At 46.5% G+C, this 22039-nt stretch overlaps 1 protein-coding gene across 5 annotated transcripts in view; it reads right to left on the minus strand.

Annotated features, from left to right (window-relative positions):
* slc8a2b (solute carrier family 8 member 2b) overlaps positions 1 to 22039 on the minus strand; it is a 132804-nt gene that overhangs the window by 18128 nt on the left and 92637 nt on the right. For 3 of the 5 annotated variants that reach the window (XM_086216752.1, XM_086216751.1, XM_086216749.1), the window contains 8 exons: positions 13269 to 13775; positions 10346 to 10483; positions 9887 to 10114; positions 8277 to 8669; positions 6871 to 6996; positions 5055 to 5250; positions 4708 to 4838; positions 55 to 428 (listed from right to left, as the gene is read on the minus strand). In XM_086216752.1, the coding sequence (XP_086072878.1) occupies positions 55 to 428; positions 4708 to 4838; positions 5055 to 5250; positions 6871 to 6996; positions 8277 to 8669; positions 9887 to 10114; positions 10346 to 10483; positions 13269 to 13655 (1973 nt within the window). In that variant the 5' untranslated portion in view covers positions 13656 to 13775. The remainder of the gene's footprint in view (positions 1 to 54; positions 429 to 4707; positions 4839 to 5054; positions 5251 to 6870; positions 6997 to 8276; positions 8670 to 9886; positions 10115 to 10345; positions 10484 to 13268; positions 13776 to 22039) is intronic. The other 2 variants (XM_086216753.1, XM_086216750.1) reach the window with 1 other exon arrangement.

Genomic DNA, 22039 nt, shown 5'->3' on the forward strand with positions numbered 1-22039 from the left:
GCAGCAGAGAGGTTCGGCCCAGATTTTAACACGCCGGTGTTTGGTTGGACTCACGTGGTCTGGTCGTTCGTGAACTCAAGTTCTCCTCGGGCATCCTCGTAATCCTCTCCCGCCTTCGCCGTGCCTGACTCGGTGTGGTACGGCAGGATAACGGTGCCACGGGCGCCCGAGTTGCGCACCACTGTCAGCTCCATGGTGCCCACGCTCTCGCTCACTCGCACCATGCGCTCGCTGAACGTGAAGATGCCGGCATGATCGTCGTCTAAGATGGTCACCGTGGCAACTAGGGGTTCAACCAGGCGACCTTTGGGGGTGGCGCCCACCTCATCACTCTCAAACATCCCCTCTGCATCGCCAACACGCAGATTCAGCAGGCGCACAAAGAAGTGCTCATCCTCTTCAAATATGTCATCATCGATTATTCCTACCTGGAATCAAAAGAGACAAGAGGTGATTTTCTATAGGCTTGATGCGATCAATTCCAAGACACCTACTCCTGAGTATTTCCAAAGCAGAGTACACTTCTTGGGTGAAATATCGCCTTGCTCAAGGGCACCCTGGTGTAGATGAAGAGGGAGCTGCTTTTCCCTTTCTTCACGCAGATTTATCCTGCCGCTCCGGGGGAATCGATTCCCTGAACCTTACAGAGGTACAGAGGTAAATGTTCCTCCATATCCAGGATTCACAGTTGGTTGCTTGAGTCTTAATGACCAACGTGAGATTTCTTACGCAGGATCCATCTGGTCAAGAAACCAAACCCTGGAGGCCGACTCTTATTCGACTCTGGATCAAGTCAGTTTAATGTGAAATGCAGTTTAGTTTTTATGAGTATTTTGATGAGTGAGGGTGGAATGTCTGGACAGCTGAGATGAATATTGAGTGAGCCGGTGACTTTTTATCCTCACAATTTCAGCATTTATGGTAATAAAGCGGCTAAATCTAATCCAGGGAACTGATTGGTCATATTACTCTTCACCATATTTCCATATCTCCATTTATGCTCCATACAGGGAATATGTGAAATTTGTATTTCAAGACACAGTAGGCTGGGTAGCTAAGCCTGAGGGTGGCCATAGCTCAGCTCATCATGGATGGTAGTCGCTGAGAAACAAGTCTGGATAACTGGCTACTGCTGATGGGACGGTGGTGACGGACGGAGGCACAGCACACATGGATGTTCAGAGAGGGGCGGCAAAATAGCAGGTCGACTCTGCAGAAAGTCTACTTTCTGGGCTTGTTGCCGGATTTATTTTTGGGAAATGGGTAAGGTCTGTGAGTGGCACCACAGAAATCTGGAAACAGCTGTCTATCTCAGCAGAGGGCGAGTATAAATATCAGCAGCAGCTAAGACACTTTGGAAATATATTTCTAAAAAACCCGAATGAAGTGTTGGAGTCGCGGCGCAGCCTTTAAGAAGGGCCTTGCCTGCTTATTTTCCAGGAGTGGCTAAATCTGTCGATGGAAAAGTGTTGTTTTTCAGCAGATGCCATCAGTTTTCTGAACATTTACATGTTTCTGGTAGAAACACCGTTTGAGGGAGTGACTTCCCACGGATTTAATTAGTGTTTACATTTTCCAGTAGCGCTGAATGTCCCCCCCCCAGCATGACAGAGCACGCCCAGCAGTCTTAAACCACTCAAACTGGCACCCTCTGTGTGGATAAATGATTCAATCGGGACCCCTTCAGACTTTCCAAATGCTATCAGACAAAGTGATCTAATCCTGATGGCGAGCGAGTCCTTTCGCAGGGCTTGTGCGGCACTCAAAACAGTTTATCCATGTTTATCAGCTGCTTCTGTCACCACGGAGGTCGACGGGGCCACGGATGGGTGGGGAATGGATGCCAAAAATTTGAGTTAAAACGTTTTCATCACATGAATCTATGCCTCCAAGTGCGGGATGCATCATCAAATGTTTGAATTTTGAGGGGGAGACTGAGAGTTCTCCTTTTCCTGTGAAATAAGAGTGACACTCCTGTGTCTGTAGAGTTTTTATAATCGACTTGTCACTTCTCACTTCTTCATGGGGTCATTGTACCTGCCAGTTCGATCAGCAGATGCGCAGCTGAAGTTGATAAGATTTTCATTTCATGCACAACTTTCCGTACTTTGCCACCTTCCTGGCTGTTTCTGCTCACGCTTGTGTAAAGCAGATAAAACATTAATGGAAATTCTTTCATCCCCCCCCCCCACTGAGATCTCAAGTGCTTACTGTTTATCAATATAATTAATCACCCTATGTTATAATTACTAGACCTTGACAGACAGTTGTAGCACAACAATAAGAGCAATGCATACGGGAAAGTTTATCCGTCCTTTAGCTTTGTAATCTTGCGACTTGACTGCGCGTCCACCTCGTCGATTGTTTAACTGAAAGGAATCATTATCTGGGATTGTAATTACTCATCGCTGAGACTTCAGATTGGCTCTGCTGACTCAGTCGCTCCCTCTCTCTCTGCCTCTCTCTGGTGTCTTCGGTCAGCAGAGTGAGACGTTCATGTTTAATGCGTTTTCTTGCCGCTCATTTCTGGCATAAGGATGTTGAAATTCACTGGGAGGCTGTTGAAATGCAGGACGTTGATGCACAGATGTGGAGGGGTGCATCAATGGGTGGTCGACTTACACTGAGTGTGCTCAACCTGCCCGCCATCAGGCTGGGATTAGGCATGTCACTGCCCTCTAACCATAATTGGAGGCTCACAAACGGAATGATCTCATTAAATCAAGGACAGAACTGAATGGGCTCATGGAACTGCTGACAGAAACTGAAAGGGAGCACACGTTTACACAGATAACACGTCAGTTAGGAGCAACCCAGACAACAGTTGAGGATTTGGCAATCGGTTCAAAAAAGCCCGGCTCACTGAGCCTGCGCGAGTTGCCCAGTCTGCCTTTAATGCGTAGCTGAGCCGGCGTCCACACGACTACAGAGTCACGCACTGTCAACACCACCGCTGCTCCCAGCTCAACTCCAAAACCTCTAACATAAAGTTTCTGCCTCATCCATGAAACTTTACAGTGGTGTCGGAAGTAAAGTTTCTTCAGCAAAAGAAAATATGCAACCCAGACAGGAACTCGCTTAGCTTAAGCTTCAGTGAGTTTGTTAGAATCTACAAGGATGGACAAGGGAGAATGAAGGAGGAGGAGGAGGAGGGAGATGGCGGAGAGGAAGGAGCCTGTGGGGAACCTTTGCAGAGTCAAGAGAGAATTCTCTGTGGTCCATGCAAGCGACGCCTTTCCGAGAACAAAAATCATTTCATCAATCATCACTTATATAAATACTGGTGTGTGCAGCTTTAAACAAACTGCCAGGTTTTGTTTCTGTTTCTTTGTGATAAACACACAGAGGCTCATGTCTGTGACTTCAGGATCAGATCTTCAGGATCAGATCTTCAGGGTCAGATCTTCAGGATCAGATCTTCAGGATCAGATCTTCCGTATCATCTTGTGATGCAAGAGTTGCTGACTTGCTCTGATGTTTCTCTCCTTGCCTGTACAGTATCGCTAACGTGCTAGCAGCTGGATTAGCAGTTTGACTAGCAGCAGCAGTATTTAAATGTCCTCCTCTTGAATCTCAACATCTGTCTCTCCTCAGACTTTCTTTGTCTCTCCTGCTGGGACGCTCATTATTAATCTCATCATCCTCCTCCCCCCTCGTTTCCCTCGCTTTGATCTCCTCGGATAGCTTCATGGATATTACACCAACGCTGCGGGTTATTCAGATGCCTGCAGCTCCAGTTTATGCAGCTCCTAAAACTAAAACTCATCACAGCCCAGAAGACTTTTGTACCGAAATTGGTTACAAAGGAGCTTGTAGCCTTTGTGAGTGTATTCATGTTTGAATTCAATGTCTGCGGACTTTTTCAATCAGAAATAAAAGGCTGCCTGTTCTCTGAGATACAAAGCTGCTTAAAAGACAACCGAGCTTTTGAGATGAACTGGCAGATATGTTTAATCTGTTGTTTTCACGGTATTAAATGTAGCTCTTCTTCGAAAATAATTACATGTGCCGATCATAGTGTTGACCACTATGATCATGTGATTACAGATAAGGATGAATTGTGGTGATTGTTAGAGAAATCAGCACCAGTAGGCGCTGGGATGGACACACAGTGTCGTCGCTCTGGTGAAGACATGAAGGCTAAGTACTTAAATCAATGGAGATGAAAATGAATACATCTATTTTGATTTTTTTTTTTAAACAAACAAACACGCTAGTTGTTAAAAGATCAGTGCACCATCATCAAATCAAGGCAGTCAAATATTAATTCTTTTATCAACTGATAAAAGCAACACTTCACACAAAAAGTGTATTTTTTCCTGTCAGGTGCTCACAAATTGCTGTCTTGAGCTCACAAGGGATTTTGGTTGTGTGCAACTATGAAAGAGTGTTTTATCTGAAATCAGTCTTTCTTTGGATGACGGAGCGCACAGCTGGACAAAGAAGACATGGATCACGTACACGAGCAGTGTACCTGCGAGTTTGCAAACTGCCATTTTTTTGTTGTTGTTAAGCGTCGGTCTCCATCGGCTTCAAACTACATGCACATGCCTGGCTCTTTCGGCATTCTGGATCAACAAGTTGATGATGCAGGAGAGAAATCTTTGAATGCTCAAGATACTGTGAGTACTTGGGTTTATTGCTTTGAAACAAGTAACTTCTCAGTAAATCTCTCGGTACTCCCCTCCGGCCTCTTTCTTCACTCACCTTAATCTCCTTCCGAGTCTCTCCAGGTTTGAAAACAAGCGTTCCTTCACTGTACTCATAATCCGACCCTGCGTTGGCTGAACCGTCCTCTGTCCTGTAGTCCACGTAGAAGGTATTCTCTCCCAGACCGCCTTGACAGACAGAAACATACCACACGTATGCAGTCACTTCAATGGGTTGGGATGTTTACAGCTGCATGTTGCATCCTAACGAGCCTCTGTTCTGATGTAAATTTGAAGTTTTTTTTTAAAAATTATTACTGCAAAGTTAGTGTTACATATTTTCTACAGCTGCTGCACAAAAAAAACAACCCTGCAACAGTAATTCTGATTTATTTCAATGTCTACCTTGGCAGACGACAGCCAGCGTCAAAATGCCGCAGTTCTCCATGCACTGACTGTGAGCGCTTTCAAAAGAGATGCGGCTGCATATCTCCAGATCGTCATCTTCGGGTGCTTCCTCGTCGGTTACGACCGTACGGCGAGCGTGGTCGGCGGCGTGCTTCTTCAGGACGTTACCGGCTCCGATCATCATACGAGTTGCCTTGAGGAAGAGACAGAGAGGCAGACGCTTTGTTAACAAATAAAAGGAACGTAACCAAAGGTCTCTCTGACGTTTCTTAGCATTTTTATTGACGCTGACATCGACAAATCATCCAAGAATTGTGAAATGGAATTTCTTGTATTGCTCCTCCTCAGATTGAGGAGGAGCAGTGTGGTTTTCGTCCTGGCCGTGGAACCATGGATCAGCTCTTCACCCTCGCTAGGGTGCTGGAGGGGGCATGGGAGTTTGCCCAACCAGTCCACATGTGCTTTGTGGACTTGGAGAAGGCTTACGACCGTGTTCCCAGGAGCATACTGTGGGGGGAGTACAGGGTGGATGGCCCTTTACAAAGGGCCATTCGGTCATTCTACCGGAGGAGTGAGAGTCTGGTCCGTGTGGCCGGTAGTAAGTTGGACTTGTTCCCAGTGAGGGTTGGACTCCGCCAAGGCTGCCCTTTGTCACCGGTTCTGTTCATAACTTTTATGGACAGAATTTCTAGGCGCAGCCGGGTGGTGGAGGGGGTCGAGTTTGGTGGCGGGAGGATGTCGTCTTTGCTGTTTGCGGATGACGTAGTCCTCTTAGCGCCATCGGGCCACGACCTCCAGCTCTTGCTGGGACAGTTTGCAGCTGAATGTGAAGCGGCTGGGATGAGAATCAGCACCTCCAAGTCTGAGGCCATGGTCCTCAGCCGGAAAAAAGGGTGGTTTGCCCACTCCGGGTCGGGGGGGAGGTCTTACCTCAGATGGTGGAGTTTAAGTATCTCGGGGTCTTGTTCACGAGTGAGGGTAAGATGGAGCGGGAGATTGACAGGCGGATTGGGGCGGCATCCACAGTCTTGCGGTTGCTAAACCAGTCTGTTGTGGTGAAGAGGGAGCTTAGCCAAAAGGCGAGGCTCTCGATTTACCGGTCAATCTACGTTCCAATCCTCACCTATGGTCATGAGCTCTGGGTCATGACCGAAAGAACAAGATCGCGAATACAAGCGGCCGAAATGAGTTTCCTCCGCAGGGAGGCTGGGCTCTCCCTTAGAGATAGGGTGAGAAGCTCAGTCATTCGGGAGGGACTCAGAGTAGAACCGCTGCTCCTCCATGTCGAGAGGAGCCAGTTGAGGTGGTTCGGGCATCTGGTGAGGATGCCTCCTGGACGCCTCCCTCTGGAGGTTTTCCAGGCATGTCCAACTGGGAGGAGGCCTCGGGGCCGACCCAGGACACGGTGGAGGGATTATATCTCTCGGCTGGCCTGGGAACGCCTCGGGATCCTCCCAGAAGAGCTGGTTGAAGTGGCTGGGGAGAGGGCAGTCTGGGCTTCCTTGCTGAGACTGCTGCCCCCGCGACCCGGACCCACCGGATGAAGCGGAGGACGACGAAGACGAAGAAGAATTTCTTGTATTTGGGCTGCTTTGAATTTGAACCTTGTTTCATAACCAGCTGTTTTTAACCTCTGTCACTTCATGATCACATGATTCTGGATGCAGAAATAAAGAAACTAGAATATGACATCCTTGAACTACTTTACAAGGTTTAGTAGGTCTGGACAACTTCGTGTGTTTCCCTCTGGGACTATTTATGGGTCACCGTGTGTGTGTGTGTGTGTGTGTGTGTGTGTGTGTGTGTGTCTAACCTGTATACGGTAGAAGGCTCTGCTCTTCTGCTGGTGCAGCAGTGCGTAGTAGTTGGCCAGTTCCACCAGCTGGTCCAGCTCCTTGTCAGGATATTTCTGCTTCAGCTCCTTCAGGATTCGAATCACCTTGAGGAAAGAGACAAGAGGACACACACTCATGCTCTGAATCGCAATTCTGGCACATTCCAGATGCGATGAAGTCCGTACGACCTCCGCCGCCAGCAAAGTAAAACAACCTGCCAGGCTGCCAGCCGTGGACCCACCTGACATGGGTATAGCCCATCTGATTGGTCCCAGAGTTGTCACTTTAACACAAGTGCAGTGGTGCTGTACATTGTCACCTCCTCCACATGTTGGAAGGGATTCTTACATGTTATGACGGAGTTCAATCGGAACAGAACAAATAAAATCATGAAAGGAACCTCAGTCACGAATTAAATTAAGGATATAATTCATACAAGATTCCTCAATGAACCTTTGATTACACTTTTGGGAACTCAATGATTATGTACCTCGACATTGTGATTTATAATTGCTGAAGTACATTTTTGGCTTCCAAATAAAATCACTGCTTTGCTTCCTCAGCTAAACATTTCCAGGACATTTCCAACACAGAAGAATGCTGCCAGATTGAAATCACTCAAGGGATTAAATCAATTTATAAGCTACTGTGAATTAGCAGACATTAGCACTGATAACAACACTTGAGAGATCCTCTCCTTCCCTTCGATCCTGCTGGTTCAGTTTACAACAGCTGTCGAGCTGATGACTCCCCACTAGTCACAGAGACTAATCAGTTAATAAAGGGTAAATAAATGTGCACAATGCAGCATTCAAACCTTAAATCACATCTACTTTAGCCTTTACATGCGTGTTTGCTCAGTAAAAACCAGAAGCGAAAAAAACAACAACTTCTGCATCAAAAACATACAGCAAAGCAGCGTTCACCTCTTGAAGTTTCCCGCAAGAAAAGTTATAGTTCTAATCTTATCACGAGTACATCAGAAATTGTGTTTTCAACATGAACTGCAGCATTCATTAACAAGACACCTGAGAAATGAGATGACGACTATCCTGGAGCACAATCTGCACAGATGGCAGCGTCTTTAAATCCGATTTGAATATTAATGTGCGATTAACCAACTCCGCTGTCTTTTTCCATTTCGCTCTTGATTTGATGTTGAATGAACGTGGTTGAAATGTTCCGCTCCAACTAACGGGTTTCGTGTAGAGTTTTCTTGGTTATCAACTCAGCAGAGTGAGACCTCAGACAGTTTGCACCTCTGCTGTGTTAAAACAGAAAATCAGGACGCAGAGCGAGTGAATGAGCGGAAAGCAGGAATGATTGAGATGTGGGTGAAGGGAAGTACAACTTTTCTCACATCCTTTAGGTTTTGGGGTCTGACCTCTTTGCGGCTCTCGTCCAGCTCCTTGCTGCTCTCCACGTTGACCGTTGCGCTGTTGGAGTTGGGCAGGTTTCCCCCAGCTCCCATCGCTGTGGCCCCCGCTGCACCGATGTTATTGGCTGCAGCGCCTGCGGAGCCGTCTTGAGTTCCACCCCCGTAATTCTCAGCGGGGACCACAGCGCCCCCTCGTGGCGGGAACTTGCCGTCTATGATCATCTCCATACCGCCTTTGTTGGGCGTCAAGTCTCCCTCGGTCTCCACGACGATGCCGTGGCGTTTGTCAGCACGGTAACGTTTACCCATGTACTTGTAGAAAAGCAGGCGGCGGTCAGCAATCCACGCGAGGATGACACACACTGGGAAGTACAGCAGGGTCACCAGGGCCTCCCACACCTGACATGCACACACAAATACAAATAATCATCAGCATCAGTCAAAAATACTCATCAATAATGGAAAGCTGGTGTCAGCATCCGAGGGGGGGGGGGGGTTGAGTGACAGCAGCTGGAAGGTTCCATCTGATACGATGCACTGATGAGTGGTTTCTGTTTCTGTGTCACGTGCTTCCTCCACTACAATGCCTCCTGAGAATTACAGAGTCTATTCACATAAAAGTGATCTTAAACAAAGATAATGACGGAGTCCTTTGGCCCATCCATCCATCTTCTACTGCTTATCCTGTTGAGGGTGGTGGGGGTGGAGCCTATCCCAGCAGCCTTCCCCCTGGACAGGTCACCAGTCCATGGCAGGGCCAACACATAGAGACAGACAACCATTGGCTCTCCCAGCCACACCTACGGTCAATTTAGAGTCTGGATTAACCTGGTCCCCTCTTGATGTCTTTGGACTGTGGAGGAAGCTGGAGTACCAGAGAGAACCCAGCAGGAACAGGGAGAACATGGAGACTCACCCAGAAAGACCCCGTGCTGCAGCCGGGGCTCCACCCACAACCTTCTTGCTGGGGGGCCACGGTGCTGACCACTGCTCCACCGTGCCGCCCCGTTTGGCCCATAATAACAAATTATTTGACCCGTTTTTCACAGGACACGTATCTTAGAAAGAAATGAACTTTCCCAACTTTGTTCTGTGTCAGCAGCACACTCACGCAAAATCTGGAAATCCGTCTCTCTTTCACGGTGCTGTCGCAGTGCTGCCAAAGTTGTTTTCCTAACTAAAAGCGCAAATGGAAGAAAAACTCCCTTTTAATTCATCCACAATGTTCAGAATACTTCCAAACACGTGGGGGGGGGGGGGGTTACCACACCCACTTAGAGAGCAGGTGCATCCCCCTTTCATAACAATGGCAGACTGCAGTGCATGCAGTGGTTGGAGGGGCGTCTCTGCATCTGTCTTTGATTGACAGCAGCTGCAGGGGCGTGTTTGGGACTCAACCTTGATTGACAGCAGCTGGAGGGGCGTGTCTGTGGTTGTCTTTGATTGGCAGCAGCTGGAGGGGTGTGTCTGGCTTTGATTGACAGCAGCCGCACCAGCTTGTCTGTGCCAGCTTATACATGGCACATACGGAGACAGCAAGCTAACAGCAGATATGTTCAGAACCTCCATTTACCAACTATACAGCGAAATCAGCCATTTTGAAGTACAGTCCTTACCTCTACCACACCTGGCGTCATGACGGACAGGATGAGGTAGAGCCAGATGTAGGCGAAGATGCTCCAGAAGGCGGTGATGAAGAACACTCGGAGGTGTTTGATCTTGCGGCTCTCGCCGTTGGGGATTGTCCACACGCAGATCCCGATGATCACAAACATGTTGAAGGCGGCGCTGCCAACGATGGTTCCCGGGCCCAACTCGCCAGCTCTGAAGCCATGACCACAAACCTGGTGAGACAAAGGAGGAGTAGAGAAGCAGACACTGATGACTGGAGTCAAAAAATAATAGATTATTAGACAGGGAGACACAGATTGGTGTCATATGGCTGGAGTAAAAATAAGTGAGGTGGAGGGAGGGACAAAGGAACAGCAAGTGTGTGTGTGTGTGTGTGTGTGTGTGTGTGTGTGTGTGTGTGTGTGTGCGTGTGCGCGCGCACGCACGCGTGTGTGCGTTTGTACCTCTATAACAGACAGCAGTATCTCCGGAGCACTGGAGCCCAAAGCCATGAGCGTCAGATTGGACACAGTTTCATTCCAGATGCGAACTGTCGCCACTGATGTTTCCCCGTTAGGCATCGTGATGGTCACCTCCTTCTCCTGATACCAAAACACACACAACAGACATTTTTCTACCTGCGCAAACATCAACTTAAGTTGATTCATCACCTGAACGCTGAAATAAACTTCAATATAAACCCTATAAAATGAAATTGGAAAGAATGGCAAGTAGATAATATGTTATTTCATAATACTGAGATGCAATTTCTGTAATATACTTTTTATGGTCTTTGGATGAGAGGGTTCACACAGAAACACTGAAATAAATTAGAATTGCTATAAACCCCATGTTTAAACGCACTTAGGTTGCAGGTCCTATTTATTTCCTCTTTCCTCTTTTGTGGAAAGTTGTAATTTCGTTCCTTCTGTTTTTGGCCAGGTTGTGCTGGGGATCACCTGCTGTCATATTTGAATTTTATCACGCAGTGCAATCCAAATATATAAAATATAGCATGAAATGTGCATCTTGCATGTGTGACACAAAATCCCTACAGCGTGTTTGTGCCTCTTCCGACAAAACATCGGACTTAGAAGCAGGCTGTGCTCTTCTTACGAGAACTACAAATTTCCCAGGTGCTTTGGATGTCACGAATACAGTCAGTTAATCCAAATAATAACTGTTCTGCAACAGTTTTAGCATTTTCAGAGATGCATTGAGCCTAAAACAAACACCCTTTTGAATATTTTGCAAGACAGAACTGTTTTGAAGGGTGTTCTGGTCCAGTCCAGTCTGGAGACTCCGTCCACAGCACTCTTGCTCACCAGCATGGTTTGTTGTGTGCGGACGGAATCCCGAGTTCCAACTGCCAGCCATCCACTGTTCTCTGGGGTAGTGCTAGATGGTGAGCATGGAGCAAAATCACCCTCATTTCTCACAAAGAAACACTTCAAAACAAAGGTGGAGCCAGGCGTCCGAGGAAAGGGCCGAGGTCCTGCGGCTGTCACGGTGATGGATTGTGAGGGAATATAATCGGACGCTCATTAATGCTGACCTTGAGAAGGGCAAATAGACCCCGGTTCCTTCTTCCATTAACCCTTTCATTTGTCTTTATTACTTTGTGCTACAACATCTACCAGCCCTGATTACATCCCCTTGGAGTTGAGACGAACTGAACTTTCTTCAGTAGGGCATGTTGAATAGATAGTACCCATGAGCCTCAGCAACTATTTATATAGAGACCGTAATCTAGAGCTCTGGGACGAAAATAAGAGCGTATTATATATTATAACATATAATATTCTATATGATAACATTTGGCAATGTGCCATCGTTGTGGAACAGTCCCAAAATCCAAAAGTGATCTTGTAAAGAGCGAAACACTGGTATGATTTTATTAGTAGTATCTGGAATACCTTCACATAACCTGTAAGAACTGAATTAAGTCCCACGATCGGATGCCAGAAAGACATGAAATATGTTTTTCCTTTCAGGACTCATCAAAATCGAGGTTGGTATCCGAATGAGAAAAGACAGTAGATTTTTGGGCATGAAGTGAGTCTATTTTAGATTCGCTGCTCTCTTTTTTCCCTGCAGCTGACCTTCACGTCTGCTCGTCCTCCTCCTCCCTCATACCGAACATTTAGTCCTCCAGGACTCTTCTTCTGTTGTCCTTATGACTGCAACCTTCATATCTGAATGGTTACAGACCACCTGGGACCACACACACACACACACACACACACACGGCACCAACAGCACGTATGCCATATATACTCATACTGATCGTCTAATCTCTACACCTCACCTATGCCTGTTGTGCTCAGTCCTCGGGGAAAAGCATAAAAGTCGAATTACATGAAAGGTTAAACTTGAAATGCTGAAGCTGATCAAATGTACAGATGAGTTCAGGTGGACCACACCCTTAATGACCCACCTCTACCTCCTCCTCTATCTCCTACTTTTCCTTCTAACCATTTTTGCATAAATTAACATTAACATCTTTCTTTGAGAGCATGACTCTTCTTTTTAATTCTTCCATCTGTTTTGCATTTATGTTTTATTACTGGTACACGAGGTCATCTTTAGTTTCACCTTCCGTTAATATGCATTCTATACATCCATTCAAGGGGTTGCTGATTTGACACCTGCCCTGTAAAATAGGCCTTAAACAAGACACTCAACCTTAATTGATGCGGATGAGGAGATTGGCCTGGCAGCCTACACCCTCAGTGTGTGTGTGTGTGTGTGTGTGTGTGTGTGTGTGTGTGTGTGTGTGTGTGAGCGAATGGTTGAACGAGGCAATATAGAGCAGCATAAAGGTACAAAAGCGGTATTTAAAACTAATTTATTTACCATTTATCCACTCCTGTATCGCTGTTAACATCTCGTCTGCTGCTGCTGTTAAAGCTGCTGTTCCACATTCAAGTATTAAGTATCATACCACGTTTTCTGCCTTCATGGCTTTACATTGTTGCCTCATTCACCAGTTTTCTCTCTCTCTCTCTCTCTCTCTCACAGACACACACACACACACACTAAAGATGGAAGCCGCCATTCCACCTGCTCATCAGGAGCAATTAGGGGTTCAGTATCTTGCTCAAGGACGCTTCGCCATGGGCAGGCAGAGCTCTAACCAACTACTTTCCCTCCTGAGCCGTGCTCCCCCAAAATGGACCACCAAGCTTGGTTGTTGTCATAAAATCAGGAGCTGTTTGTGATGAGAGTGGTCCTGACTAGGATCTTGGCTGCAGTTGCCTCTTCAAACGCAAAGTAAAACTGGTGTTGGAGTTCTGCTTTGCCATGTTTTGTCTTTGTAAGTGCACATGAATACTTGCATCAACATGATCCAGCCTCAGTTACATCCATTCATCCACGATTCCTCACCTGGGATGTGATGACCTCTATGGATGCCATGAAGCGGTCAGCAATGATGGACACTCCCAGGAACATGTACATGAGTGACACGAAGTAGACCACCGCCCTGGCCACCTGGTCTCCGAGGCCGGGCCGGTTGGGCTTCCATACAGGCAGCAGGATACCGGATCTGCACCCCGACACTTCCCCGCACTTGTCCTTCTTCCCAGTCCCAGTTCTGTTGCCATATGACGTGGAGGGCGTGAAGGAGGAGGTGGACATCGATGGGGAGGCCCCTCGCAAGTCAGGGTTTGCGCTTGGCTCACTGCGCTGGGACTCTGGCTGGCAGGGTGGCAGTGGGATGAGGAAGAGGAAGAGGAAGAGGAGGAAGGGGGTGGGAGATGCCAAGAGAGACATGGCGGCTCACGGTTCCTACGAGAAGGGGGAGGTGAGGCAGAGGACGATGAGATTAGGCTCAGGAGGAGGGAGGCGGGAGGGGAGGCGTGGGTGGAGCTGAGGGTGGTTCGACTAGCTCACCTTCAAGAGAGGAAAGAAGAATAAAAAAAGAAAATTAGTTTGGGGGACGCACTTAAAAGATTCTGAGAATTCCTACGGCGCTCAAGTGTTTTATCATCGAGATTAGTCCTGGTGGTTGCACACCAAGAAGAGAAAGGTGTACTTAAGTCAATTTTGAAGCAGCTTTTGCACCCAAAGTTCAAGCAAAGACATGGACACCAAGTTGATGTGCAAGTTTTTTTACCCTTCAGTTATTTGACTCCTTCTTGTGAAAATCTAAAGACGAGTGAGTAAAGCCGTGAAAACTGAAAAAAAAAAAAACCCTCACAAACAGTCACAGCTCCACGTGGAGGAAGTGTATACAGACTTTGGAGAAATCTAACAGAAACCCTAAGACACCTACAGAGAGGCAGGCACTAACCAAAGTTACTCTTGGTTTCTTTGAGACCAATCTTTTATCATTTTTTGGGGTAATTTCTGGACCATCGTGTGTGACTGGACCGGTCGGCGGCGGCGGTTTAGCTCTCAGAATCAATCCAGTTTCAAGAAGTTCCTGCCTCCATTCAGGAAGTTTTCATTGCTCTGAGAAAAGCAGTGAGTCTCCTGTTCTTGAACATCTACATTGCAAGTAAGCCTGCATGTGAATCGCTCAAGATCCTCAGCCCCTTAATCTGAGGTGAAACGCGGTTATGGAAACACGACAAAAGTGAAGATAGCGGAACAGCGAGGCAGACAAAAAGAAGAGGGAGGTGTAGAGGGTTCATGATGAATTTGACAGTCTGAGAGTCAAAGAAGACAAAAGCAACCCAGCACAGAACTGGTGAGTCACCATTGTATCGGAAATATTTTGAGCTCTTCATGAAGGAGAAGCAGGAGACATCCGGAGATGTATAAGCTGAATCATTTATCACAGCTCAATATGGAGGGGAGATATAAACCTGAATATAAACCTCACAATAGTTAATACAGGTAGAGATTGGATTGGATGTCAAATCAGAATAATGCGTCCAACTGTGGGTGGTGCCGGTGTAATGACTGCTCGCTCCCAGCCTGCTTATCGGAGGGTTAAAAGATAGTTCTGGTGCGTACAACGCAACGCAAACAGCGACTTCTTTATTCCCTAAAACTGGTTTGAAATGATATTTCCATCCTAACTGATAAGAGATGTGCATGGGAACTATGTTCAGTGTTAAAATTCTCTTTGTTGTTCACTTTGTTGGTCCACATTTGAGGATATCAAACAAATCACGTGCCTGACCTCTAAATTCCAACATCTGAAAGAACACACACGCATTCTGTTGTGCCTCTGTTCTTAGTTAAAGGGGCTCATGAACCAGAAGAGGGGCAGCGGTCTGCATGACTCATTTATTCTTTACAACAAAACTCTGATGGAAGACACCTCTGTTCATGATCGTGGAAGTATCCCCTGTAAAAAAGCCAAATTAGAAAAGGAACAATAAAGATAAGGAATGTCACCCAGTGAAACCTAAAATCCTGGGGGATCACAGCGAAGTCTCTGACGACTGCAGCCGCAAGCACAACTACCTGACCTGTTCCTCCTAGCTGGGGAGTCCTGTTTGGGTTGTTGATTGACAGTTTTGAAATCATTTTTAAATTTTTTTTCCTCTCTCCCACTGGATTTTGAAATGATAGTCAGCGGTTTGTATTACAGGAGTTTCGGACTCCTCGTGACCCGTTCAGTTGAAACGCTCTCAGGCTGTTTTTTTCTACTTATATAGATATTTACAAATTCTGAATTTTAAGTTTATGCTGGTGTTCCTACTTTTACTTTAGTGGGGAAGAAAAAAAAACCTGTACTTCTTTTGAAATGTCGCCACATCCAAAACACAGTTGTCAGAGAAGAGAGGGAAGCGGCAGAATAGAGAGAGAGAGGAGAGGGTGAAGAGGGCAGATGCAGAGGAGCTGTGCCTGGACGTGTTTATAGCCATCGATCATCGTGAAAAGCAGGATGTTGCCATGGCGAGGCGACTGGAGGAGCCATTTAGTGGGGCAATCAATGCCTGCAAATGTTAGAGGCAGTCTTAATTCGTCATCAGGGTCAGACTGAGTTGAGGGACAAACACACTTATATCTCCGTTCGGTGGACACGCACACATTCACACACACGTTCCACTGGCGTATCCCTCCCTCCGCCTTCTCCCTTCTCAACCTCCCTCCATCGTTTGGTCCATCTGATTCCTCCTCTACGGTCCTGCCTGTTGCAGTAAGTGCCGTCAGCAGCCTGCGATGTTACCCCCCCCCCCCCCCCATCAATCAAACAAACATCCATTTATACAGTCCATTAAACGATGATTGCTGGTGCTGATACATCTACTCCAATTCATCCCTTTTAGTGAGGACCAGGAAGCACGATGAATTTAACCTCATTACCGTGTCTCCTGTATCTGAATAACTTTTCTAGAATTCGCCGCCACAGCAGGACTCGGCTGGACATCATCGATTATTTCTAAAAGAAGAACAAACAGCAGCAGCTGAGGCCTTTGCCCATGAGAAGGACGCGCCCCCACTGCATCATGTGCCTCAGGTTGTTTAAGAGATACCAGACCTATCGGCAAATTGGTCCGGTGACGGGACGTGCGGTTGTCTCCCCGTGTGCCGTAGCTTTGGACGCCGCTCTCTCCATAAACAAACTTGCATTGCCTGAGGTGGCTCTGCTGTGTGTCACCTGAGGACGGCTGTTAGAGCTGGCGCTCAATCTCACAGGCTGACGGATTGACCGTCTGGCTCCGGAGCAGCGGCTGAACGTTAGCACAAGAGAGCAGTGACAGAGAAAAGACAAAGAGGCCGATGCTGACCTGTAACTCTTCCACAAGTTGTGGCTCGGCAAAAAACAACAACCCCCCCCCCACTGTTCCTTTAATGCAGCCTGTATCCTGGATATTTCCGATGTAGCCATTAGCTTTGTTTCCATAAAATGTCAAGTGAATCTTAAGTGAATTTAAAAAGTGCTGCAAAAGAGGAAATGTGAACTACAGCTGTTTCCATCAAGTCGTTTGAAGAGAGTTACATATATATCTATACATGTATACTGGTGAAGTGGTGTGTATCTCAGTCACAAGATGGCGGTATAGGCAACATTACAATGGCTGTGACAGGCAGCAAAGAGGAAGAAAACCTGCTGGAAACTCGAGGTCTGCTCATAATTTTGGTTGTCCACAGTTGTTGACGCAAACAGTTTGGACACAAACGTTTGTTCTTTTGACGGCTTAGGTCATGGAATGTCAATTTCAACCGCCGCTGTTTACGAAAGTATGCAAACTGACTGTGTTTATTGATCCTGCACTGCAGACACACCAGGAAACAATAAAAATAAATCTCACAACTGAAGGGCTGACTTCCTTTTCTAGGGACCGACTCGCTGGTTACGCTGCGCCTGCGGAAATCAGGGACCAGCATCAGAAGAATGTAGAGCATTTTCGTATGTCAGCACGCATACGCTTAACCTTCACGGGTCTTTAGACTGGAATCAAAATGCAGACAACAAAAGAATGAAGGAACCTTTCTGGTTCCAGGAAGAAAAAAAAAAGGAAGGAACACGACAACTTTCTGCGACATACAATCATGATCGCTATCAGAGCCTAACGAGCTGAGACAGACCCGTCTGTCCTCTCTGGTACATTGTGGAGCGTCAAGCCTCCACCTGACTGCTAGTTAGTTTAGCTGCAGTGAATGCTAACAGTGGGGAAGTAGAACAAACCGCGTCAGCCTAGAACGAGGGTTGTGCTTAACACGCAAAGCTAGTATTATTTTAATAGACACGTCTGGGGGGTCTGCATGGAGGTCCACCAGAGACGAAAGACGGCTTTCCGTCTGCTTGTCTGGCTCTAAAACTGAAGACAGTGAGCGTAGTTCTCAAAAAGTTGGTGTGTTTTTGGTTGAAAAGCGACTACAGTTTACATGTAAACAACTTCATGTCACACTTAATTGGTCCCTGAGGGGGAAATTATCACGTCACCTTCTAAGGGCAGGTTAAAGGTCAGATAGAGATCAGGTTCTTCATCCATCAGGGATTTCCTTACTGGATGAACCACGTTTACCGCAGGTTCCAACGTGAACGCTCAAGTTAGGGAGCATCAGCTGGAAACGCCAACAAGCTGTTTTCAAATAGAGCGTAAACATTCCAGACACGCTGAAGCCTGAAGTATCAGATTCCATCTGCTCCACCAGATTTATGCGTCCTCATCTGTTCACACACAGCAGAAGTGCGAATGATACTGAGCGGTAACACAGACCATCTAAGGTCTCTTCCAAAGCTGATCCGCCATCTTGATTGAGTTTTACCGAATCCGAGTAACGGATCTGGTTTTCATTTCCTGTCGACTTGAATCCCTTGAGCTTGCGGCTTGAGCGTCTTCAGCTAGCTTAAGTGATAAATGACCAGATCATCACGTTTTGCTCGTTGAGGAGGCTGGAAGAGAAACACTTTAAATATCTGATTACGCAATGAAACAGCGGCTACACCAAAGGGGTGACGTAGAGATTTATTATTCCGTCAACTTTAATTAGTGATTGGACCGAGAGGTTCTGAAACCGATGTCAGGTTGTGAATTATCCTCTTTTGTGTGGGAACTTTTCAGCCTTCCGTCCGTCTGCAGCGGGCAGATGTTCTCTGGGCTGGGGGAAGTTTAGCCTGCAGCCTCCCAGAAAGCTCAGGTCATTTGAGGATAAACGGAGAGGTGTTTCACTTTGAATATTCAAGATGGAGGGAACGCTGTGAAAACTCTTGATTTTCCAGGGGTCCCACATGTGGGCGATAGAACTTTTTTGAAAGACAGCTGCCCTTTGGAATTCATGATAGATGGAATTCATTAAAGCTATAATGCAGCACTTTTATAATATAATATTTCCTTTTCGACAGAGAATGAAAGGAATGTACAGTATGTTGCTGGAGATTCTCACGGCAGCAGTTAGCACCGGCGCACTGATCACTGGCAGCTGCTGGACCACGCACGAAAACCTGTCGCATGTTTCATTAGAATATTTTGAATTCCAAGGGAAAGAGTATGAGATGTGCTTTAGCAAGTGGAATATGTTAGTTTGTAATTGTCAAGGTCATATCTCAGATGTTATCTCTGTCGCGGTGTTGCTCCCGGGGGAGGATGTGCACGGCAGGAGCAGGATAGTGTTGTGTGGCTGTTTTGATTCTTATTCACTGAGCCAGGGCTGATTTCTTTTCAGAGCACACACAAAAAAGACGGCAAGCAGGCCTCGCGGAGAGATCCACTGAAAACGACAAACATTTATTGGATTACAATCCCTGAATCCACCTTCAGAGCACGGTTAAAAGCTGAAAGCTGCACGCGAGGCATTTGGTGAAGCCCAAGCAGCCGTGACTCAAGGACACTTTCCAGGGTGACGTAGGTAACGACAGAAATGTGTCTGGTCTCCGAAAAAAGCAAGCAGCATTAGTTTTGGCAGCCGTATACTTGAGAAGACGGAGGAGTTCTTTACACGGCCTACTTCTGTCCTCCCGCTCCCTCTCTGCCTGTCAGCCTCTCCTGATGCTCACTCTCTTAAATGGAACACAAGTGCACGTATTCCAATTTTGGATTTCGGCTACAATTCTACAAATTGCTCTTCAGCCGGCAGGAGGTCATTTGACTGCCGTAAAAATAAATAAAAAATTTAAAAAAAACATCCTGCTTTGCCACTTGTGAGTTCATGATGAAAGGACAAGGGCATGTCAGCGGGGAGAAAATTGCCTTTTAGTTGGTAAATGAAAAACCCACCCGACGCCCTTCCACAAACTCCCAGCATCCCCCTCTCCCTTTTCCCGCTTTGTTTACTACCTGAATGCAGCATCTCGGGTTTGTGATGGACACTTTCTTCAATCTATTAGTCCAGGTTTAAAGTGTTGGAGGCTTTAGGGCTTTAATCTCCAGATCAGAGTCAGTAGACGGCTCTGTCTAATGAGCTCAAGATAAGACAAGCGACAGTGGCTTTAACCTCTAACGGTCTGCAAACAGCTCGCTGCACGCTGAATGATTCGAGAATAAAAATCAACAGAAAACAGTCCCCCTCCTCAAGGTTTGCATTCTGGGTCTTGATGAATCCTTGTTGCGGTCGCGGGGGGAAAAGTCACCAACAGACGCGAAAGCCTGCACTTTTAAATGGAGTCGCCACACACACGACAACGCTCATTTGAGTTTGTCTCAGCCAACAAGAAAGTTAACTTAAAAAACTGCCTTCTACGGAAATGGGAGACCTTAATTCGAATGAGCTAATCTGACGTAGCTAATCTTGAATTCACATGGCCGACCAGCTTTTTTCCGCCACCGTCGCCGTCTCCCCAGCAACGTCTCTGTTACCAATTAAGAGCGATTTCAAAATGCCCGACTGATTCCTCGAGACCTCTTTCTCCATTTTTCACTGTTTGTTGCAGCCATGTGTCATGTTCCCTAAACCGCCATCTTCTGGTGGCGTTATACAACCAAGTTTAATCACTCCCAAGATGGAAATAAACCTTTTATGCATTTTTTTTGTTGTTGCATCGTCTGGACAGATTATAAGGTTCACTTAATTAAATGTAAACATAACGAATCTTGCCTCAGTGCTCGCGGTTGCAAACAGGAAACAAACCGCAGCCTCCCCTTCAGCAACGGTCTTGGCCTGTGACCGAAAACAGGGTTTGAGCCGGGGTTCTTTAACCATGCAGAGATTTTCGTACTGTAAACTGACGCGATCTGGGTTTTACAAGCCACTTTTTGGTGCTTGCATTTACACCAGGCAGATCCCAAAGTGAGCGCTGGCTGTTCAATGTCTGATACTCAAAAATGTTCAGTCACATTTCACCATTTAACACTCCACATTACGCCTGTCCTTCATTTGTTAATTTGTTCATCACAGCCTCTCCCCTATTTGAAGAAGAATTCTAGTATTTATAATTTGCCTCCTTGCAGAGGCGGCAGGATTTAGCCTGCAGCCAACTCTCGTCTTCAGGCTGCCAGACGTGAGAGGAGACGCGCTACCTGTCGCACATCTCATTATTTATAATTTGGTTTGTGGCCTCACTCGTGTCTTACATTTGTTTCGAAGATGAGCTGAGTTGTGCGGGGAAACCAGAATTCTTTCTTTGCAGCTTCCCTCAGGGTTGGAGGATTCCACTTCCCCGTGTGTCACGAGAAATCACCGGCGTCAGATTCTGCCATTCGCACGAATAACTCTCCTCCACTTCTCTGTCACACGTTTTTCCCCGTTCCCTTTGCAAAGTTAAGGGAAATGATTCCTCCTCATCAGACACCTCTGTGACGTTCGTGGAAACCCGCCGGTGGAGTTGCAGTAAAAAGCTTCTGCTGCCGTAAATTTCAAATGACGTTAATTTCTAGGAAGTGATGACCATAATGGGTGAAGCCCAGCTGGCAGCGACGGTAATGAATGATTCCGGCTTTGTGCGTGGCGGGAAATAAACAGCTACACACCCGTGTGTGTGTGTGTGTGTGTGTGTCTTTGTGTGTTAGATGATAACACCATCTGTTGATCCGGCCAGCGGGATATCGAGATGCTCTCTGATGTATTTATTTCAATATCATAGAAAAACCAACATAATCTAAATGACACATGGTTGCTCCACGCACTCCAGAGGACTGCCACGCCAGGGTTCTAGTGTGGGTTCTCGTGATCGGTTTGTGGTTTCGGGGCACGAATCACTAATTCTGTTGTTGTTCTTGGAAGGACAGGCTCTCTGATAACTACAACCTCTGGATGGTTCCTGTCCAGAATGTAAACCAGTACATGAACTCCAGTAAACATCTCATCCTGAGGTTTTGTGTTAAAGAGGACAGTTTCTCGAAACTTTTTCTTTCTAATTTGTTTGACAAACTGTTCGATTTAAGTTAAGCCGAACAAATGTAACGACATCAGTCTGGCTAACCGGTAAATCCTTCTTAACTTTGGCAGCTATTTATATTTTTCTCTTAGTCCTTTGTGAAATGCACTTGTTCGTGTTCATCTGAGTACTTTGACCCAGACAACCATACAAACTGGTTCTTCCAAGTCTCCTGATAAACGAACATTTACTGTGTCATAAACAAATGACTAAACAACGCTACGTCACGGTCCGGTGAGGGTGAGACATAAAACACTTGGTAGGGAAAAGATGAAGTTTTAATTAAGATCAACTATGAAACTATGATATCCACTCACCGTCAAAACATTATTTTCCACTCGCAGCCACTAGAGGGCATCTGTTCTATCAAATCTTCTAAAAAAAGGCCGTATTCACCGCGATGGCCCAACTGGTTCTTATTCTGGACTTCAATCATCCA

The sequence above is a fragment of the Aulostomus chinensis genome, chromosome 10, assembly GCF_037954235.1.
Source record: "Aulostomus chinensis isolate RoL2024-O1b breed Wild chromosome 10, RoL_Achi_v1.0, whole genome shotgun sequence".
Lineage (NCBI taxonomy): Eukaryota > Metazoa > Chordata > Actinopteri > Syngnathiformes > Aulostomidae > Aulostomus > Aulostomus chinensis.